Source organism: Triturus cristatus, chromosome 3_2 (genome assembly GCF_964204655.1).
Source record: "Triturus cristatus chromosome 3_2, aTriCri1.1, whole genome shotgun sequence".
Classification (NCBI taxonomy): Eukaryota; Metazoa; Chordata; class Amphibia; order Caudata; family Salamandridae; genus Triturus; species Triturus cristatus.
The window spans coordinates 582645207-582665822 of NC_140584.1; the positions used below are offsets into that span (position 1 = coordinate 582645207).

Here is a 20616-nt window from a genome sequence, read left to right on the forward strand (position 1 = left end):
TCTGAGGTCGAACAAGAAGTATTCATAAGATGGGTACGACATGTGTAGGCTAATCAATTTGTGGTGAGTACCATATGAATATGTAACCCTTTTAGCACCATTCTTACCTGCTACTCTGACCACAGCCCGCTCTGCCGGGTCCAAGACCGAATCCTGGCTCTTCCTCTTCTTCTGCTCGTGTAAGGGCAGGTTCCAGGGCAAAGTATCTCCAGGTGGGCATGGCGACAGGCTACCTGACCGCTCGCTGCGGTAGGACCGCTCACTTCGGTAAGACCGCTCACTCCGGTAGGACCGTTCGCTGCGGCATGACCGCTCACTGAGGGTCTCCTCATCTGAAGAAGACATCACCCAAGTGTTGGAAGATGCAGTTGTCTTGCCGTGATGTGGATCTAGGAGGAAAGAGAAAGCTACGGTCAGGAGGATCCGATCGGCTTCTAGCATGACTTCATCACCTAGAGTGTTTCGGAAGCTATCCAACGCCATGTTCCGACTTAACACTTACTGGTCGGCCTTTTCTGCAGGTGCCTGGAACATCGATGCTTATCAGACAGTTCTCTGGGAGTATATGACATTTACCTTTTGCACCCCAGGGACTATTGTACTAGTCACTGGTTGTCCATTATTTGAGTACTGACTACCCAAGGATAAAGTGGGAGAGCATTCAGGGTTTTGGAAAATTTGGATACAGTATGACACAAAGTAATTATATACAATATAACTCACTGGCGAGTCAGATCTATCTGAGCTGTGATTCACGAGAGGTGAAGCCTCGACTAAGTCAAGATGTCCTTTCTCTCCCTCCCAGTATACATGATATGTACTTGTTTTAACAAAAGGGGTTTAACAAAATGAGGATGCAAAGAGTTAAATTAGTGCAGTACGGGAAAATCACATTCAAGAGACTTCGTGACTATTAGGAGAGTTGTTTCCTTGTGTAAAATAATTGTACGAAGCAATCTGTGAGGCAGTAAAAAGTGCTTTCTCGTGTTCATTTTGCAGTAATGTGGTAAGAAACTTGAGTAATAAACATGTGAATATATGTTTATTAGGACAGTTGCTTTAAATAAGATGTATTATTGGCCACATTTACTTTCACTTCCTTTCCCTTCCTTGGCATGAATGTGTGTGTCTTTATTCACAAAACAAAATGCAGAATAGTACAACAAAGGATATAAACAAAAAAGGAGGCAGCATTAGTACCATCTCATCGAGAGATGCCCTGAAATATTGGTTTAAAAGTGCCTGCTGCAACTGGAAGCTTTTGCTGCTGGAAATAGCCTTAGCAATAGGACCTAGCATATATGATTGCAATAGAGAAAAAATGAAGGTGCTCATTTCATGTAGGTGGTTCCTAGTGGTCTGAATTTGTTAGTGGTGATCCAACCATGGTTTGTGTGCACCCATTTCACCCATTCAAAACCTAACACTTTCTTCTGCAGACAAAACGTCCTTCGGTAGCCAATATTGTCATCAATGCCCAATGTCATGTTCAAATCTGGATATGTCATTCAATATGAAACACCAATGTTAGCGTTTTCAATTCCTTCAAAACTTCCTTTATATTCCTCTCTCAACTTAAGTCAGTCTTCAAGGCCCAATATGGTCTTTAAAACACTGTCTGTATCAGCCATGTCCAACATCGTCCCAAAATCTAATGCTGTATTTATTTTATTCAGTAGCAGAACCATCTTCAGCAGGAAAGACATTTTTCTTCAATATCCAAAAGCTTCTTCAATATGTGTGTGTTGTCCACACCCTTTACTGTCTGAATAACTCAGCATTCTTTGAAACCTAACACTTCCTTCAAAACTCATGTCTTCAACATCCAGCTTTGCTGTCTTCAGTACACAACTCTGTCTCTGTTTCAACAATGTCTTCAGAATCCAATTCCATCTTCAAAAGCAAAAGATTTCTTCATTACACTGCAGTAAACACTATCAAATTACCCAAAAGGCTTTACAGCCTAATCAATATCAAATTGTGCGCTATAGATACTGATATAAAAAAAACACCTGTTGTAAGTTCTAGTAAAATATCCACACTGCTTTTTGTTTGTGGTCAATAATCAAGTGAATTTTCTTTTTTCAATGCTCTCTAATAATTATCAGTCCCGATGATGACCCACACGCTTTAAGTGCCATCAAGGTGGCAAAGGTGATGTTTGTGGAGGAAGCAAGACATTGGTTATTAGGATGTTGTTGACATTAGTCTGCTTGCCCTACATTAATGTGTTTCTCTTACCACTAATTGGAGTTATCCTCCATATTTTGGTTTCTAATTGGTTCACAATCACACAAACACTTGAGCACTGCATCAAATCCAAAACTATTTGTGGCTATATTGCATGACTTCTCACAATATGTAATGATCTAAAACTCGCTATATCAGTATAGAATATGGATTCATTTATTACATCGCTTACCTCTTGGGAGGGTGTATGAACTTTCATTGGTTTTTAGAAGAACCACTGTTTTTTGATTGACAGTTATTTAGTCAGGTTCTCTACAGATGCTGGTAGCGTAACATAACCTATACTCTTCTACACCCAACTACAGAAATTCAAAACCCAGCTCGGTCTTTAAAACTATCAAAAGTAATCAATCTGGAATAAACATAAATGTGCTCTGCTGGTTTCAGTCCCCATCAATGTTTCAAGAACGCAATGCCATTATCAAAATGGTTCGTTGTTGTTAGTTTGCAAAACTATCCTCAAAGTCCAACGCTGTCTTCAAAACTTTATCCTAACTTTAAGTCCAAACAACATCTTCAAAAGCCAGCCTCTAAATTCAAGATTAAACATGGTCTTCTGTAGACAAGGCGATCTCCGTACCCACGTTGTCTTCAAAATACAATACAGTATTCAAAATAAAGCTGTTTTCTAATTGCAAATGTTTCTTCAATAACCAACACTTTCTTCAACATAGAACACCATTTCCAATGCCAATCACCAACATCAACATTCAGCAATTTATTTTAAACCTACCATTTTTTTTAATGTGCAGAGATGCCTACAATGCTCAGTGCTTCCCCTGAAATACACAATTTTCTTGAAAGCACAGCACTGTATTTAAAACTGAATATTGTCTTCAATACTAGCCACTATAAACAGAATGCTGCCTCTAATGCCCGGTGCTACCGCGAATGCCCAAAGCACAATTCAGATTTGTCTTAAACACCCAGGTTGCTTTCAAAACCCAGGACAAGTTTCAATACTGAATCCTATCTTCATAAAATAACGGTGCTCCCAGCGCATACATCATCTTTATAAAAACTCAATTCTGTCATCAAAAACCCAGTGCTGACTTCAACCCCCATTCAAAGGCCCGAGATGTCTTTAAAATCCAGCACTGCTTCCAGTGTGTGTCGCTGTCATCAATACCCAACGCCCTGTCTCAGTCTAACCCTATCGTTAATACACAACTTGCCTGCAAAATGCCAAATTTGGATTCAAAGCAAACATTGTTTTCAGCAACCCATATCAACGCTTTCTTCAATACTCAATGATACCTCTAAATATGGCACTACCCACAATACACATCATGCACTGAGTGTGGCACTACTCACGGCTCCAGTTCTGCAGTAGTTGCCTACAGGACACCGTTCAATCTCCCTACTCATGGCCACTGTTCATGACTCCATGTTGCATGTATCATTTATGGGCATGCCCTCGTCACCGCAGTGTATGACCAGAGGGCACAACATTATCACTCCCAGGCCTAGCTCTGGTGCACGACTCCATGTCTCACGCATCATTTATGGGCATGCCCTCGTCACCGCAGTGTATGACCGTAGGGCACAACATTATCACTCCCAGGCCTAGCTCTGGTGCACGACTCCATGTCTCACGCATCATTTATGGGCATACCCTCGTAACCGCAGTGTATGACCAGAGTGCACAACATTATCACTCCCAGGCCTAGCTCTGGTGCACGACTCCATGTCTGACGCATCATTTATGGGCATGCCCTCGTCACCGCAGTGTATGACCAGAGAACACAACACTATCACTCCCTGGTCCAACTCTAGTCCACGACTCAATGTCGCATGCATTGTTTATGGATCTGCCTTCCTCATCACAGGGTATGACCAGAGGGCCCAACACTATCACTCCCTTGCAAAGCTCTGGTCCACGGCTCAATGTCGCATGCATTGTTTATGGATCTGCCTTCCTCATCACAGGGTATGACCAGAGGGCCCAACACTATCACTCCCTTGCAAAGCTCTGGTCCACGGCTCAATGTCGCATGCATTGTTTATGGATCTGCCTTCCTCATCACAGGGTATGACCAGAGGGCACAACACTATCACTCCCTTGCAAAGCTCTGGTCCACGGCTCAATGTCGCATGCATTGTTTATGGATCTGCCTTCCTCATCACAGGGTATGACCAGAGGGCACAACACTATCACTCCCTTGCAAAGCTCTGGTCCACGGCTCAATGTTGCATGCATTGTTTATGGATCTGCCTTCCTCATCACAGGGTATGACCAGAGGGCCCAACACTATCACTCCCGTGCATAGCTCTGGTCCACGGCTCAATGTCGCATGCATTGTTTATGGATCTGCCTTCCTCATCACAGGGTATGACCAGAGGGCACAACACTATCACTCCCGTGCATAGCTCTGGTCCACGGCTCAATGTCGCATGCATTGTTTATGGATCTGCCTTCCTCATCACAGGGTATGACCAGAGGGCACAACACTATCACTCCCGTGCATAGCTCTGGTCCACGGCTCAATGTCGCATGCATTGTTTATGGATCTGCCTTCCTCATCACAGGGTATGACCAGAGGGCACAACACTATCACTCCCGTGCATAGCTCTGGTCCACGGCTCAATGTCGCATGCATTGTTTATGGATCTGCCTTCCTCATCACAGGGTATGATCAGAGGGCCCAACACTATCACTCCCTTGCAAAGCTCTGGTCCACGGCTCAATGTCGCATGCATTGTTTATGGATCTGCCTTCCTCATCACAGGGTATGACCAGAGAACACAACACTACCACTCCCTTGCAAAGCTCTGGTCCACGGCTCAATGTCGCATGCATTGTTTATGGATCTGCCTTCCTCATCACAGGGTATGACCAGAGGGCACAACACTATCACTCCCTTGCAAAGCTCTGGTCCCCGGCTCAATGTCGCATGCATTGTTTATGGATCTGCCTTCCTCATCACAGGGTATGACCAGAGGGCACAACACTATCACTCCCGTGCATAGCTCTGGTCCACGGCTCAATGTCTCACGCATCATTTATGGTTGCAGCTCCGTCTCCCATGTGAAGAATAAGAGCACAGGGTGATGCATTCTCACCCATGTTCCGCTGGAAGTCACAGTTCTAGCATTTCCTGTGCATGCTTCTAGAAATGGTTCCATCACCCCAGGACATGATTAAAGGGCATCGCTCCATCATACCTTGTGCTTCAGTTCAAGGGAAAGTACTATCATCTACTGTCCAAGGTAAAGGATACAGGACATGACCCCCCTGCACTATTATAGTGCACAGTCCAATGATTCTTGTGTATTATCAGACGGCACTCCCCTATAATCCCATAATCACTTGTGCAGATTTAGAAGGCATGGCTCTATCATCACCCGTGTGTGGTAACGTGCATGGCTCTTTCATTCCCTGTGCATGTTTATGGAAATGGCTCAATTTCGTCTGTGTATGCTTTGAGGACACGACCCTGCCATCCCCTTGTGCATTGTTAATGAGTAAGGCACTTTCATACACATGCACAACTAAAGTCTAGTGGCATTTCCCCAGCACAGTTAGTGGGCACAGCTCCATCACAGCTCTGTGTGGGGTGATAAGCAGGGCCGTGATAAGCAGGCACATTAAGTGTGGCTGTGTGGCATGGCTCCCTCAACCTGTGCAAAGTCCCAGTTCCCCTGTACGTGCTCACAGGAAACTGCCCTGAAACCTGTAGGTGCTGGAAGGCTCGGATCCCTCACCTGTATGTCCTAGCTGTGAGGCATTTCTCTATCGTCCCTTTGTGTGCCCACAGGACAGAGCTCACAGCTCCACCCGCATTGTGTATGGGTACAGGGCAGAGCTCCACCAATCCTGTATGCAGCCTATGGCGCAGACCCCCACTCCCTGCAATTTAGAGAGTATGGCTCCATATTCCTTGTTGATGACAATTAATACTCGGCCCCGTCGACACAACGTGCCATAAGGTGCGGCTCCATCACCTCTGTGCATTTGTAGAGGGCAGAGCTCCACCACCCGTGGATGTGGGTATAAGGCATGACTCCATCACCTGTATGCATGGTAGAGGACAGAGCTCCATCATCCCTGGGTGTGGGAATAAGGCACAGCTCCATCACCTGTGTATGTTTGTAGAGGACAGAGCTTTACCCTCACCTGTGCTGATGGTAGAGGACAGCACTCCAAAATTCTTGGGTAGAGGTATAAGGCATTTCTCCATCACCTGTGTGCATCACCTCTGTGCATGGTAGAGGACAGTGCTCCATCACCCTTGGGTGTGGGTATAAGGCACGGCTCCATCACCTGTGTGCATTTGTAGATGACGGAGCTCCATAATCCTGAGTGTAGGAATAAGGCACAACTCCATCACCTGTGTGTATGGTAGAGGACAGGGCTCCATCATCCCTAGGTGTGGGTATAAGACACAACTCCATCACCTGTGTGCATGGTAGAGGACAGAGCGTCATCATCCCTGAGTGGGTGTAGGTATAAGGCACGGCTCCTTTACCTGTGCACATGGTAGAGGACAGCCTTCCAAAATCCTTGGGTGTAGGTATAAAGCACGGATCTATCACCTGTGTGTATGGTAGAGGACAGAGCTCTATCATCCCTGGGTGTGGATACAAGGCACGACTCCATCACCTGTGCACATTTGTAGAGGACTGAGCTCCATCATTCCTGAGTGTGGGTATAAGACACAACTCCATCTACTGTGTGTAAGGTAGAGGACCAAGCTCCATCATCGCTGGGTGTGGGTATAAGGCACGGCTCTATCAACTGTGTGCATGGTAGAGGACAGAGCTCCATCATCCCTAGGTGTGGGTATAATGCACGACTCCATCAGTTGTATGCATGGTAGAAGACAGAGCTCATCATCCCTTGGTAAGGTATAAGGCATGACTCCATCACCTGTGCGCATTTGAAGAGGACAGAGCTCCACCCTCACTGAGTGTGGGTATAAGGCACGGCTCCATCACCTGTGTGCATGGTAGAGGACAGAGCTCCATCATCCCTGGATGTGGGTATAAGGCACAGTTCCATCACCTGTGTGCATGGTAGAGGACAGAGCGCAATCATTCCTGGGTGTGGGTATAAGGCACAACTGCATCACCTGTGTGCATGGTAGAGGACAGAGCTCAATCATCCCTGAGTGTGGGTGAAAAGAAAGTATGGTTCTATCACCTGTGTGCATTTGTAGAGGATCGAGCTCCATCATTCCTGGGTGTGGGTATAAGGCACAGCTTCATCACCTGTGCGGGTGGTAGAGGACAGCGCACCAAAAATCTTGGGTGGAGGGATAAGGCACTTTTCCATCACCTTTGCACATGGTAGAGGGCAGCGCTCCAAAATCCTTGGGTGTAGGTATAAGGCACTGCTCCATCACCTCTGTGCACCCTGAGTGTGGGTATAAGGCACGGCTCCATCACCTGTGTGCATGGTAGAGGACAGAGCTCCATCATCCCTGGATGTGGGTATAAGGCACAACTCCATCACCTGTGTGTATGGTAGAGGACAGAGCTCCATCATCCCTCGGTGTAGGTATAAGGCAGGACTCCATCACCTTTGTCCATGGTAGAGGACAGAGCTTCATCATCCCTGAGTGTGGGTATGAAGTGCGACTCCATCACCTGTGCACATGGTAGAGGACAGCGCTCCAAAATACTTGGGTGTAGGTATCAGGCATGGCTCCATCACCTGTGTGCATGGTAGAGGACAGCCCTCCAAAATCCTTGGGTGCAGGTATAAAGTACGGATCCATCAGCTGTGTGTATGGTAGAAAACAGAGCTCCATCATCCCTGGGTGTGGGTAAAAGGCATGGCTCCATCACATATGCGTATTTGTAGAGGACGGAGCTCCATCATCGGTGAGTGTAGCTATAAGGTACGACTCCATCACCTGTGTGCATAGTAGAGGACAAAGCTCCATCACCTCTGGGTGTGGGTATAAGCATGGCTCCATCACCTCTGTGCATGGTAGAAGACAGAGCTCCATCATCCCTGGGTGTGGGTATAAGACACGGCTCCATCACCTGTTGGCATTTCTAGAGGACTGAGCTCCATCATCCCTGAATGTGGGTATAAAGAAAGCATGATTTCCTTACCTGTTGGCATTTGTAGAGGACTGAGCTCCATCATCCCTGAGTGTGAGTATAAAGAAAGCATGATTTCATCACCTGTGTGCATGCTAGAGGACAGAGCTCCATCATCCTTGGGTGTGGGTATAAAGAAAGCATGATGTCATCACCTGTGAGTATGGTGAATGACAGAGCTCCATCATCACTTGGTGTGGGTATAAGGTGAGGCTCCATCACCTGTACACATGGTGGGGAATAGGACTCCATCATCCCTGGGTGTAGCCATAAGGCACAGCTCCATCACCTGTGCACATGGAAGAGGACAGCCCTCCAAAATCCTTGGGTGTAGGTATAAAGCACAGCTCCATCACCTGTGTGCATGGTAGAGGACAGAGCTCCATCAACCATGTGTGTGACTCTAAGACACGGCGCCATCACCACTGTGGGTGGTTACAGGACAGAGCTCCACCAACCATGTGCATGGCCATGAGGCTTGGCTCCATCTTCTTTGTGCATTTGCAGACGACAGAGCTCCATAATACCTGGGTGTGGCTATAAGGCACCGCTCCATCACCTCTGTGAATGGTTAAAGGGTAGAGCTCCATCAACCCTGCGTGTGAGTCTAAGACAAGTACGTTGTTTTCGGACACAGTGACATCATCCATGTGGAGGGTTATAGGGTATGACTCGTCTAGATTTATAGAGTATGGCTCCATCGTGCCAGGACACTGTTAGAGAAGCAGTATGTACAGCCGTAGGGCGATGCTCCATTACTCCGCCGCGTGTCCATAGGGCACAGCGTCAACTCAATCTGTGGCTATAGGCTACACCATTTCTGGTTCTTGGCAATACGGCAGGCTCCGTCATCACCTGTACAGAGTTAGAACAGAAATCTTTCTCACACAGGCGTGGAGGAGATGAAACCATCCCAAGCTGAGTGTGAGGGGAGACCCTGCACTTACTACTCCAAGCCAAGGGTGAGGGGAGACCCTACACTGTGGGAAACCCTCTCAAATGCAACTGTTCCAAAAAGGGGGTGAAGGGAAACCCTATATCGAGGGGTCGCTCTCAGTCACACCACAGGTCCCTCGGTGTCGGATTTCCCTTCACCCCTGTTTGGAACGTTTGTTTTTGAGAGGGTTTCCCTCAGTGGACGGTCTCCCCTCAATCTTGGCTTGAGGTGGTGGTGTTTGAGGGTGAAAGGAGACCCTTACACTGAGGGATTTCCTCTCTTTACCACCCTTCAGCGAGCAGTGAGGGGAGACACTACACTGAGGGATCCTCTCCTAAGTATCAGCACTTGACTCCACCCTGTGGCGAGGAGAGGCCCCACACCAAGGGATCCTCTCTTAATTACACCGCCCTGTGGCAAGGAGTGAAGGGAAGCCCTATACTAAGGAGTGCCCTGCAAGTACCACGACACTAAGCGAGCAGTGAGGGATTCTCTCAGTACCATCACCCCAAGCCAGGGGTGTGTGGAGACTGCCTCCAGGAAGTATTTCTCCAATCCCACTGCCGAAGACTGGCAAGTGAAGGCTACACACTGAAGCAACCCCTCGCAGACACTAGCCCAGGCCGCCACACCTGAGCTCTTCACAGACACTAGCCCAGGCCTCCACACCTGAGCCCCTCACTGACACAAGCCCAGGACGCCACACCTGAGCCCCTCACAGACACTAGCCCAGGCCACCACACCTGAGCCCCTCACAGACACTAGCCCAGGCCACCGCAGCTGAGCCCCTCACAGACACTAGCCCAGGCCGCCACACCTGAGCCCCTCGCGGACACTAGCCCAGACTGCCACACCTGAGCCAAGACTATTGGCAGAGGAAGATCCTCATCCGCAGCGCCTCCGAATCAGGCGTGAGAGGAGAGAGTGGTCAGGGCCCCACCAACACTCTACTACAAGAACTAGCGGTGGGAGGCCATATGCCCAAGCCAGGTGTGAGAGTATAGACAGGTATAGCCAGGTGTGAGAGTATAGCCTGGTGTGAGAGTATAGCCAGGTGTGAGAGTATAGCCAGGTACAGCCAGGTGTGAGAGTATAACCAGGTGTGAGAGGAGAGAGTGGTCAGGGCCCCCTCCAACACACTACAACAAGCACTAGCGGTGGGAGGCCATACGCCCAAGACAGGTGAGAGCATAGCCAGGTGTAAGAGTATAGCCTGGTGTGAGAGTATAGCCTGGTGTGAGAGGAGAGAGTGGTCAGGGCCCCCTCCAACACACTACTACAAGCACTAGCAGTGGGAGGCCATACACCCAAGCCAGTTGTGAGAGTATAGCCTGGTGTGAGAGTATAGCCAGGTGTGTAAGTATAGCCTGGTGTGAGAATATAGCCAGGTGTGAGAGTATAGCCAGGTGTGAGAGTATAGCAAGGTATAGCCAGGTGTCAGAGTATAGCCAAGTGTGAGAGGAGAGAGTTGTCAGGGCCCCCTCCAACACACTACTACAAGCACTAGCGGTGGGAGGCCATACGCCCAAGGCAGGTGAGAGTATAGCCAGGTGTGACAGTATAGCCTGGTGTGGGAGGAGAGAGAGGTCAGGGCCCCCTCCAACACACTACTACAAGCACTAGCGGTGGGAGGCCATACGCCCAAGGCAGGTGAGAGTATAGCCAGGTGTGTCAGTATAGCCTGGTGTGAGAGTATAGCCTGGTGTGAGAGGAGAGAGTGGTCAGGGCCCCCTCCAACACACTACTACAAGCACTAGCGGTGGGAGGCCATACGCCCAAGCCAGTTGAGAGTATAGCCAGGTGTGAGAGTATAGCCTGGTGTGAGAGTATAGCCAGGTGTGTAAGTATAGCCTGGTGTGAGAATATAGCCAGGTGTGAGAGTATAGCCAGGTGTGAGAGTATAGCAAGGTATAGCCAGGTGTCAGAGTATAGCCAAGTGTGAGAGGAGAGAGTTGTCAGGGCCCCCTCCAACACACTACTACAAGCACTAGCGGTGGGAGGCCATACGCCCAAGGCAGGTGAGAGTATAGCCTGGTGTGAGAGTATAGCCTGGTGTGGGAGGAGAGAGAGGTCAGGGCCCCCTCCAACACACTACTACAAGCACTAGCGGTGGGAGGCCATACGGCCAAGGCAGGTGAGTGTATAGCCAGGTGTGACAGTATAGCCTGGTGTGAGAGTATAGCCTGGTGTGAGAGGAGAGAGTGGTCAGGGCCCCCTCCAACACACTACTACAAGCATTAGCGGTGGGAGGCCATACGCCCAAGCCAGTTGAGAGTATAGCCAGGTGTGAGAGTATAGCCTGGTGTGAGAGTATAGCCTGGTGTGAGAGTATACCCTGGTGTGAGAGGAGAGAGTGGTCAGGGCCCCCTCCAACACACTACTACAAGCACTAGCGGTGGGAGGCCATACACCCAAGCCAGGTGTGAGAGTATAGCCAGGTGTGAGAGTATAGCCTGGTGTGAGAGTATAGCCAGGTGTGTAAGTATAGCCTGGTGTGAGAGTATAGCCAGGTGTGAGAGTATAGCCTGGTGTGAGAGTATAGCCAGGTGTGAGAGTATAGCCAGGTACAGCCAGGTGTGAGAGTATAACCAGGTGTGAGAGGAGAGAGTGGTCAGGGCCCCCTCCAACACACTACAACAAGCACTAGCGGTGGGAGGCCATACGCCCAAGACAGGTGAGAGCATAGCCAGGTGTAAGAGTATAGCCTGGTGTGAGAGTATAGCCTGGTGTGAGAGGAGAGAGTGGTCAGGGCCCCCTCCAACACACTACTACAAGCACTAGCAGTGGGAGGCCATACACCCAAGCCAGTTGTGAGAGTATAGCCTGGTGTGAGAGTATAGCCAGGTGTGTAAGTATAGCCTGGTGTGAGAATATAGCCAGGTGTGAGAGTATAGCCAGGTGTGAGAGTATAGCAAGGTATAGCCAGGTGTCAGAGTATAGCCAAGTGTGAGAGGAGAGAGTTGTCAGGGCCCCCTCCAACACACTACTACAAGCACTAGCGGTGGGAGGCCATACGCCCAAGGCAGGTGAGAGTATAGCCAGGTGTGACAGTATAGCCTGGTGTGGGAGGAGAGAGAGGTCAGGGCCCCCTCCAACACACTACTACAAGCACTAGCGGTGGGAGGCCATACGCCCAAGGCAGGTGAGAGTATAGCCAGGTGTGTCAGTATAGCCTGGTGTGAGAGTATAGCCTGGTGTGAGAGGAGAGAGTGGTCAGGGCCCCCTCCAACACACTACTACAAGCACTAGCGGTGGGAGGCCATACGCCCAAGCCAGTTGAGAGTATAGCCAGGTGTGAGAGTATAGCCTGGTGTGAGAGTATAGCCAGGTGTGTAAGTATAGCCTGGTGTGAGAATATAGCCAGGTGTGAGAGTATAGCCAGGTGTGAGAGTATAGCAAGGTATAGCCAGGTGTCAGAGTATAGCCAAGTGTGAGAGGAGAGAGTTGTCAGGGCCCCCTCCAACACACTACTACAAGCACTAGCGGTGGGAGGCCATACGCCCAAGGCAGGTGAGAGTATAGCCTGGTGTGAGAGTATAGCCTGGTGTGGGAGGAGAGAGAGGTCAGGGCCCCCTCCAACACACTACTACAAGCACTAGCGGTGGGAGGCCATACGCCCAAGGCAGGTGAGTGTATAGCCAGGTGTGACAGTATAGCCTGGTGTGAGAGTATAGCCTGGTGTGAGAGGAGAGAGTGGTCAGGGCCCCCTCCAACACACTACTACAAGCACTAGCGGTGGGAGGCCATACGCCCAAGCCAGTTGAGAGTATAGCCAGGTGTGAGAGTATAGCCTGGTGTGAGAGTATAGCCTGGTGTGAGAGTATACCCTGGTGTGAGAGGAGAGAGTGGTCAGGGCCCCCTCCAACACACTACTACAAGCACTAGCGGTGGGAGGCCATACACCCAAGCCAGGTGTGAGAGTATAGCCAGGTGTGAGAGTATAGCCTGGTGTGAGAGTATAGCCAGGTGTGTAAGTATAGCCTGGTGTGAGAGTATAGCCAGGTGTGAGAGTATAGCCTGGTGTGAGAGTATAGCCAGGTGTGAGAGTATAGCCAGGTACAGCCAGGTGTGAGAGTATAACCAGGTGTGAGAGGAGAGAGTGGTCAGGGCCCCCTCCAACACACTACAACAAGCACTAGCGGTGGGAGGCCATACGCCCAAGACAGGTGAGAGCATAGCCAGGTGTAAGAGTATAGCCTGGTGTGAGAGTATAGCCTGGTGTGAGAGGAGAGAGTGGTCAGGGCCCCCTCCAACACACTACTACAAGCACTAGCAGTGGGAGGCCATACACCCAAGCCAGTTGTGAGAGTATAGCCTGGTGTGAGAGTATAGCCAGGTGTGTAAGTATAGCCTGGTGTGAGAATATAGCCAGGTGTGAGAGTATAGCCAGGTGTGAGAGTATAGCAAGGTATAGCCAGGTGTCAGAGTATAGCCAAGTGTGAGAGGAGAGAGTTGTCAGGGCCCCCTCCAACACACTATTACAAGCACTAGCGGTGGGAGGCCATACGCCCAAGGCAGGTGAGAGTATAGCCAGGTGTGACAGTATAGCCTGGTGTGGGAGGAGAGAGAGGTCAGGGCCCCCTCCAACACACTACTACAAGCACTAGCGGTGGGAGGCCATACGCCCAAGGCAGGTGAGAGTATAGCCAGGTGTGTCAGTATAGCCTGGTGTGAGAGTATAGCCTGGTGTGAGAGGAGAGAGTGGTCAGGGCCCCCTCCAACACACTACTACAAGCACTAGCGGTGGGAGGCCATACGCCCAAGCCAGTTGAGAGTATAGCCAGGTGTGAGAGTATAGCCTGGTGTGAGAGTATAGCCAGGTGTGTAAGTATAGCCTGGTGTGAGAATATAGCCAGGTGTGAGAGTATAGCCAGGTGTGAGAGTATAGCAAGGTATAGCCAGGTGTCAGAGTATAGCCAAGTGTGAGAGGAGAGAGTTGTCAGGGCCCCCTCCAACACACTACTACAAGCACTAGCGGTGGGAGGCCATACGCCCAAGGCAGGTGAGAGTATAGCCTGGTGTGAGAGTATAGCCTGGTGTGGGAGGAGAGAGAGGTCAGGGCCCCCTCCAACACACTACTACAAGCACTAGCGGTGGGAGGCCATACGCCCAAGGCAGGTGAGTGTATAGCCAGGTGTGACAGTATAGCCTGGTGTGAGAGTATAGCCTGGTGTGAGAGGAGAGAGTGGTCAGGGCCCCCTCCAACACACTACTACAAGCACTAGCGGTGGGAGGCCATACGCCCAAGCCAGTTGAGAGTATAGCCAGGTGTGAGAGTATAGCCTGGTGTGAGAGTATAGCCTGGTGTGAGAGTATACCCTGGTGTGAGAGGAGAGAGTGGTCAGGGCCCCCTCCAACACACTACTACAAGCACTAGCGGTGGGAGGCCATACACCCAAGCCAGGTGTGAGAGTATAGCCAGGTGTGAGAGTATAGCCTGGTGTGAGAGTATAGCCAGGTGTGTAAGTATAGCCTGGTGTGAGAGTATAGCCAGGTGTGAGAGTATAGCCTGGTGTGAGAGTATAGCCAGGTGTGAGAGTATAGCCAGGTACAGCCAGGTGTGAGAGTATAACCAGGTGTGAGAGGAGAGAGTGGTCAGGGCCCCCTCCAACACACTACATCAAGCACTAGCGGTGGGAGGCCATACGCCCAAGACAGGTGAGAGCATAGCCAGGTGTAAGAGTATAGCCTGGTGTGAGAGTATAGCCTGGTGTGAGAGGAGAGAGTGGTCAGGGCCCCCTCCAACACACTACTACAAGCACTAGCAGTGGGAGGCCATACACCCAAGCCAGTTGTGAGAGTATAGCCTGGTGTGAGAGTATAGCCAGGTGTGTAAGTATAGCCTGGTGTGAGAATATAGCCAGGTGTGAGAGTATAGCCAGGTGTGAGAGTATAGCAAGGTATAGCCAGGTGTCAGAGTATAGCCAAGTGTGAGAGGAGAGAGTTGTCAGGGCCCCCTCCAACACACTACTACAAGCACTAGCGGTGGGAGGCCATACGCCCAAGGCAGGTGAGAGTATAGCCAGGTGTGACAGTATAGCCTGGTGTGGGAGGAGAGAGAGGTCAGGGCCCCCTCCAACACACTACTACAAGCACTAGCGGTGGGAGGCCATACGCCCAAGGCAGGTGAGAGTATAGCCAGGTGTGTCAGTATAGCCTGGTGTGAGAGTATAGCCTGGTGTGAGAGGAGAGAGTGGTCAGGGCCCCCTCCAACACACTACTACAAGCACTAGCGGTGGGAGGCCATACGCCCAAGCCAGTTGAGAGTATAGCCAGGTGTGAGAGTATAGCCTGGTGTGAGAGTATAGCCAGGTGTGTAAGTATAGCCTGGTGTGAGAATATAGCCAGGTGTGAGAGTATAGCCAGGTGTGAGAGTATAGCAAGGTATAGCCAGGTGTCAGAGTATAGCCAAGTGTGAGAGGAGAGAGTTGTCAGGGCCCCCTCCAACACACTACTACAAGCACTAGCGGTGGGAGGCCATACGCCCAAGGCAGGTGAGAGTATAGCCTGGTGTGAGAGTATAGCCTGGTGTGGGAGGAGAGAGAGGTCAGGGCCCCCTCCAACACACTACTACAAGCACTAGCGGTGGGAGGCCATACGCCCAAGGCAGGTGAGTGTATAGCCAGGTGTGACAGTATAGCCTGGTGTGAGAGTATAGCCTGGTGTGAGAGGAGAGAGTGGTCAGGGCCCCCTCCAACACACTACTACAAGCACTAGCGGTGGGAGGCCATACGCCCAAGCCAGTTGAGAGTATAGCCAGGTGTGAGAGTATAGCCTGGTGTGAGAGTATAGCCTGGTGTGAGAGTATACCCTGGTGTGAGAGGAGAGAGTGGTCAGGGCCCCCTCCAACACACTACTACAAGCACTAGCGGTGGGAGGCCATACACCCAAGCCAGGTGTGAGAGTATAGCCAGGTGTGAGAGTATAGCCTGGTGTGAGAGTATAGCCAGGTGTGTAAGTATAGCCTGGTGTGAGAGTATAGCCAGGTGTGAGAGTATAGCCTGGTGTGAGAGTATAGCCAGGTGTGAGAGTATAGCCAGGTACAGCCAGGTGTGAGAGTATAACCAGGTGTGAGAGGAGAGAGTGGTCAGGGCCCCCTCCAACACACTACAACAAGCACTAGCGGTGGGAGGCCATACGCCCAAGACAGGTGAGAGCATAGCCAGGTGTAAGAGTATAGCCTGGTGTGAGAGTATAGCCTGGTGTGAGAGGAGAGAGTGGTCAGGGCCCCCTCCAACACACTACTACAAGCACTAGCAGTGGGAGGCCATACACCCAAGCCAGTTGTGAGAGTATAGCCTGGTGTGAGAGTATAGCCAGGTGTGTAAGTATAGCCTGGTGTGAGAATATAGCCAGGTGTGAGAGTATAGCCAGGTGTGAGAGTATAGCAAGGTATAGCCAGGTGTGAGAGTATAGCCAAGTGTGAGAGGAGAGAGTTGTCAGGGCCCCCTCCAACACACTACTACAAGCACTAGCGGTGGGAGGCCATACGCCCAAGGCAGGTGAGAGTATAGCCAGGTGTGACAGTATAGCCTGGTGTGGGAGGAGAGAGAGGTCAGGGCCCCCTCCAACACACTACTACAAGCACTAGCGGTGGGAGGCCATACGCCCAAGGCAGGTGAGAGTATAGCCAGGTGTGTCAGTATAGCCTGGTGTGAGAGTATAGCCTGGTGTGAGAGGAGAGAGTGGTCAGGGCCCCCTCCAACACACTACTACAAGCACTAGCGGTGGGAGGCCATACGCCCAAGCCAGTTGAGAGTATAGCCAGGTGTGAGAGTATAGCCTGGTGTGAGAGTATAGCCAGGTGTGTAAGTATAGCCTGGTGTGAGAATATAGCCAGGTGTGAGAGTATAGCCAGGTGTGAGAGTATAGCAAGGTATAGCCAGGTGTCAGAGTATAGCCAAGTGTGAGAGGAGAGAGTTGTCAGGGCCCCCTCCAACACACTACTACAAGCACTAGCGGTGGGAGGCCATACGCCCAAGGCAGGTGAGAGTATAGCCTGGTGTGAGAGTATAGCCTGGTGTGGGAGGAGAGAGAGGTCAGGGCCCCCTCCAACACACTACTACAAGCACTAGCGGTGGGAGGCCATACGCCCAAGGCAGGTGAGTGTATAGCCAGGTGTGACAGTATAGCCTGGTGTGAGAGTATAGCCTGGTGTGAGAGGAGAGAGTGGTCAGGGCCCCCTCCAACACACTACTACAAGCACTAGCGGTGGGAGGCCATACGCCCAAGCCAGTTGAGAGTATAGCCAGGTGTGAGAGTATAGCCTGGTGTGAGAGTATAGCCTGGTGTGAGAGTATACCCTGGTGTGAGAGGAGAGAGTGGTCAGGGCCCCCTCCAACACACTACTACAAGCACTAGCGGTGGGAGGCCATACACCCAAGCCAGGTGTGAGAGTATAGCCAGGTGTGAGAGTATAGCCTGGTGTGAGAGTATAGCCAGGTGTGTAAGTATAGCCTGGTGTGAGAGTATAGCCAGGTGTGAGAGTATAGCCAGGTGTGAGAGTATAGCCTGGTGTGAGAGTATAGCCAGGTGTGAGAGTATAGCCAGGTACAGCCAGGTGTGAGAGTATAACCAGGTGTGAGAGGAGAGAGTGGTCAGGGCCCCCTCCAACACACTACAACAAGCACTAGCGGTGGGAGGCCATACGCCCAAGACAGGTGAGAGCATAGCCAGGTGTAAGAGTATAGCCTGGTGTGAGAGTATAGCCTGGTGTGAGAGGAGAGAGTGGTCAGGGCCCCCTCCAACACACTACTACAAGCACTAGCAGTGGGAGGCCATACACCCAAGCCAGTTGTGAGAGTATAGCCTGGTGTGAGAGTATAGCCAGGTGTGTAAGTATAGCCTGGTGTGAGAATATAGCCAGGTGTGAGAGTATAGCCAGGTGTGAGAGTATAGCAAGGTATAGCCAGGTGTGAGAGTATAGCCAGGTGTGAGAGTATAGCCAGGTATAGCCAGGTGTGAGAGTATAGCCAGGTATAGCCAGGTGTGAGAGTATAGCCAGGTGTGAGAGTATAGCCAGGTGTGAGAGTATAGCCTGATGTGAGAGTATAGCCTGGTGTGTAAGTATAGCCTGGTGTGAGAGTATAGCCAGGTGTGAGAGTATAGCCAGGTGTGAGAGTATAGCCAGGTATAGCCAGGTGTCAGAGTATAGCCTGGTGTGAGAGTATAGCCTGGTGTGAGAGTATACCCTGGTGTGAGAGGAGAGAGTGGTCAGGGCCCCCTCCAACACACTACTACAAGCACTAGCAGTGGGAGGCCATACGCCCAAGCCAGGTGAGAGTATAGCCAGGTGTGAGAGTATAGCCTGGTGTGAGAGTATAGCCAGGTGTGTAAGTATGGCCTGGTGTGAGAGTATAGCCAGGTGTGAGAGTATAGCCAGGTATAGCCAGGTGTGAGAGTATAGCCAGGTATAGCCAGGTGTGAGAGTATAGCCAGGTGTGAGTATAGCCAGGTGTGAGAGGAGAGAGTGGTCAGAGCCCCCTTCAACACACTACTACAAGCACTAGCGGTGGGAGGCCATACACCCAAGCCAGATGTGAGAGTATAGCCAGGTGTGAGAGTATAGCCTGGTGTGAGAGTATAGCCAGGTGTGAGAGCATAGCCTGGTGTGAGAGGAGAGAGTGGTCAGGGCCCCCTACAACACACCACTACAAGCAGTAGCGGTGGGAGGCCATACGCCCAAGCAGGTGTGAGAGTATAGCCAGGTGTGAGAGTATAGCCAGGTGCGTAAGTATAGCCTGGTGTGAGAGTATAGCCAGGTGTGAGAGTATAGCCTGGTATAGCCAGGTGTTTGAGTATAGCCAAGTGTGAGAGTATAGCCAGGTGTAAGTGTATAGCCCCAGAGGTAGCACCTCTCACACGCATACACAATCTCCACATAAGCCATGTTTGAGAGCAGACCATAGGCACAGATACCCTCATGCATCACCCCTGACCAGGTATGAGGAGACCCAATACTTATTCCCTCGCACACCACCTGCTTTAAGCTGTGGAAAGAGGGCCGTAGGCAGTTTCTCGTACGAACCACCCGAACCAGCTGTGAAAGAACATTATAGGCAGATACCCTCACACTCATCAGCCCAGCTGGGTGTGAAATGGGAGCATAGACAGGGTGGTACACCCACACACATACACCTGTCATCCCAAGTCAGGCCTGAAGGGAGACAACAGGCAAGCCACTGCACGCTAGGTGTGAGGGGGTGCCATAGACTCCCCACGCACCCAAGCTCAGTGACAAGAGCACAGACACAAGTATACACCACATTTCACCGACCAAGCCAGGTGCGAGGGAGCCGTAGAATCATCGTCACCCTCATGCACGCGCCGGGTATGCCATGGACACGAGGTTACCTCGCACATTACTCACAGCTGTGGGCGGTGATCACTCCAAACACAAACACCACACTAGTCTGATTTGAACGATAGTGGGGGTTGGAAAAATGGGGAACCGCACAATGGTTGGTGGGGGAGGGGTACAGGATGGAGGGTACAAAAAGAGAACGAAATTAAAAGCAAGCGAGATGTGAGGAGCAAAAAAGCAGACGGGAAAGCAGCAACGGCTGGTGGGAGCGGGTGAATCAAGGCAGGTGGCAGTGAGGGGCGCGGGTGCCGCGCAGCAGAGGGTGAGGGAGAGCCGTGCAGCAGAGGGTGAGGGACCGCTTGCCGGGCGATTTGCAGAAATGATTTTCTGAGCTTTGACTGCACAATCACAGCTGGAAGATGAGCCGATGCTAAAAATACACAACAAAGGATTATCCAGTGTCTGTGATTAGAAGGCGGTGGGTTGGGTTGGGGGTGCGGAGAGGGCTCTCCCCGCCTGGGGAGCGTCTGCCCTCCTTGGCACCCGTCGGAGGTGGCGGGGAGCGCTCCATGCCATGGGCGAGCTGACACCTCCATGGGGCGAGCTGACACATCCACCGGATACGAGCTGGCACTTACCTGCTGCAGGCTGCGGAGGGGGAGGCGGGGGAAGGGCCAGGTGTGCTCCCGGCTCCGGGAAGGAGGAGAGGCGGCGACGCTGAAATCATCCAGCGATGGAGTCTCCCAGGGAACCAACGCATCCACGAGCGAAAGAGCCAATCAAGTCCTGATAAACGTGCGGCGGCGAGCTTGGGTCAGAGCCGGGCTCCCTCACACTCGAGGCTCCGTCTCACAGCAGGTCACAGCCATCCGAGAGCAGCCCTGCCACAGCGCGCGGAGCGGTGCTCAGCCGTCAGGAGACTCGCCCCCAATAAGAAGCGGGGAGCTGCTGAGGCACACAGCACCGCTCACGCTGTCACATCACTGCCTGGCAGAGGCATCCATTGGCTGCCTTACAGCCATCCTCAGAGAGCGCACACAGCCATAGAGAGAGAGCGCATGCAGTTCCGCCCGCA

At 51.2% G+C, this 20616-nt stretch overlaps 1 protein-coding gene across 2 annotated transcripts in view; it reads right to left on the minus strand.

Moving 5' to 3' along the window:
* MACF1 (microtubule actin crosslinking factor 1) overlaps nucleotides 1-20275 on the minus strand; it is a 1146281-nt gene extending 1126006 nt beyond the window's left edge. Inside the window, exons 1-2 of one of the 2 annotated variants that reach the window (XM_085648363.1) lie at nucleotides 20180-20275; nucleotides 108-389 (exon numbers count right to left, since the gene is read on the minus strand). In XM_085648363.1, coding sequence (XP_085504489.1) covers nucleotides 108-345 — 238 coding nt within the window. In that variant the 5' untranslated portion in view covers nucleotides 346-389; nucleotides 20180-20275. Of the gene's footprint in view, nucleotides 1-107; nucleotides 390-20179 lie in introns of those variants that run through there. The other variant, XM_085648361.1, reaches the window with a different exon arrangement.
* Between the last annotated feature and the right edge of the window lie 341 nt (nucleotides 20276-20616).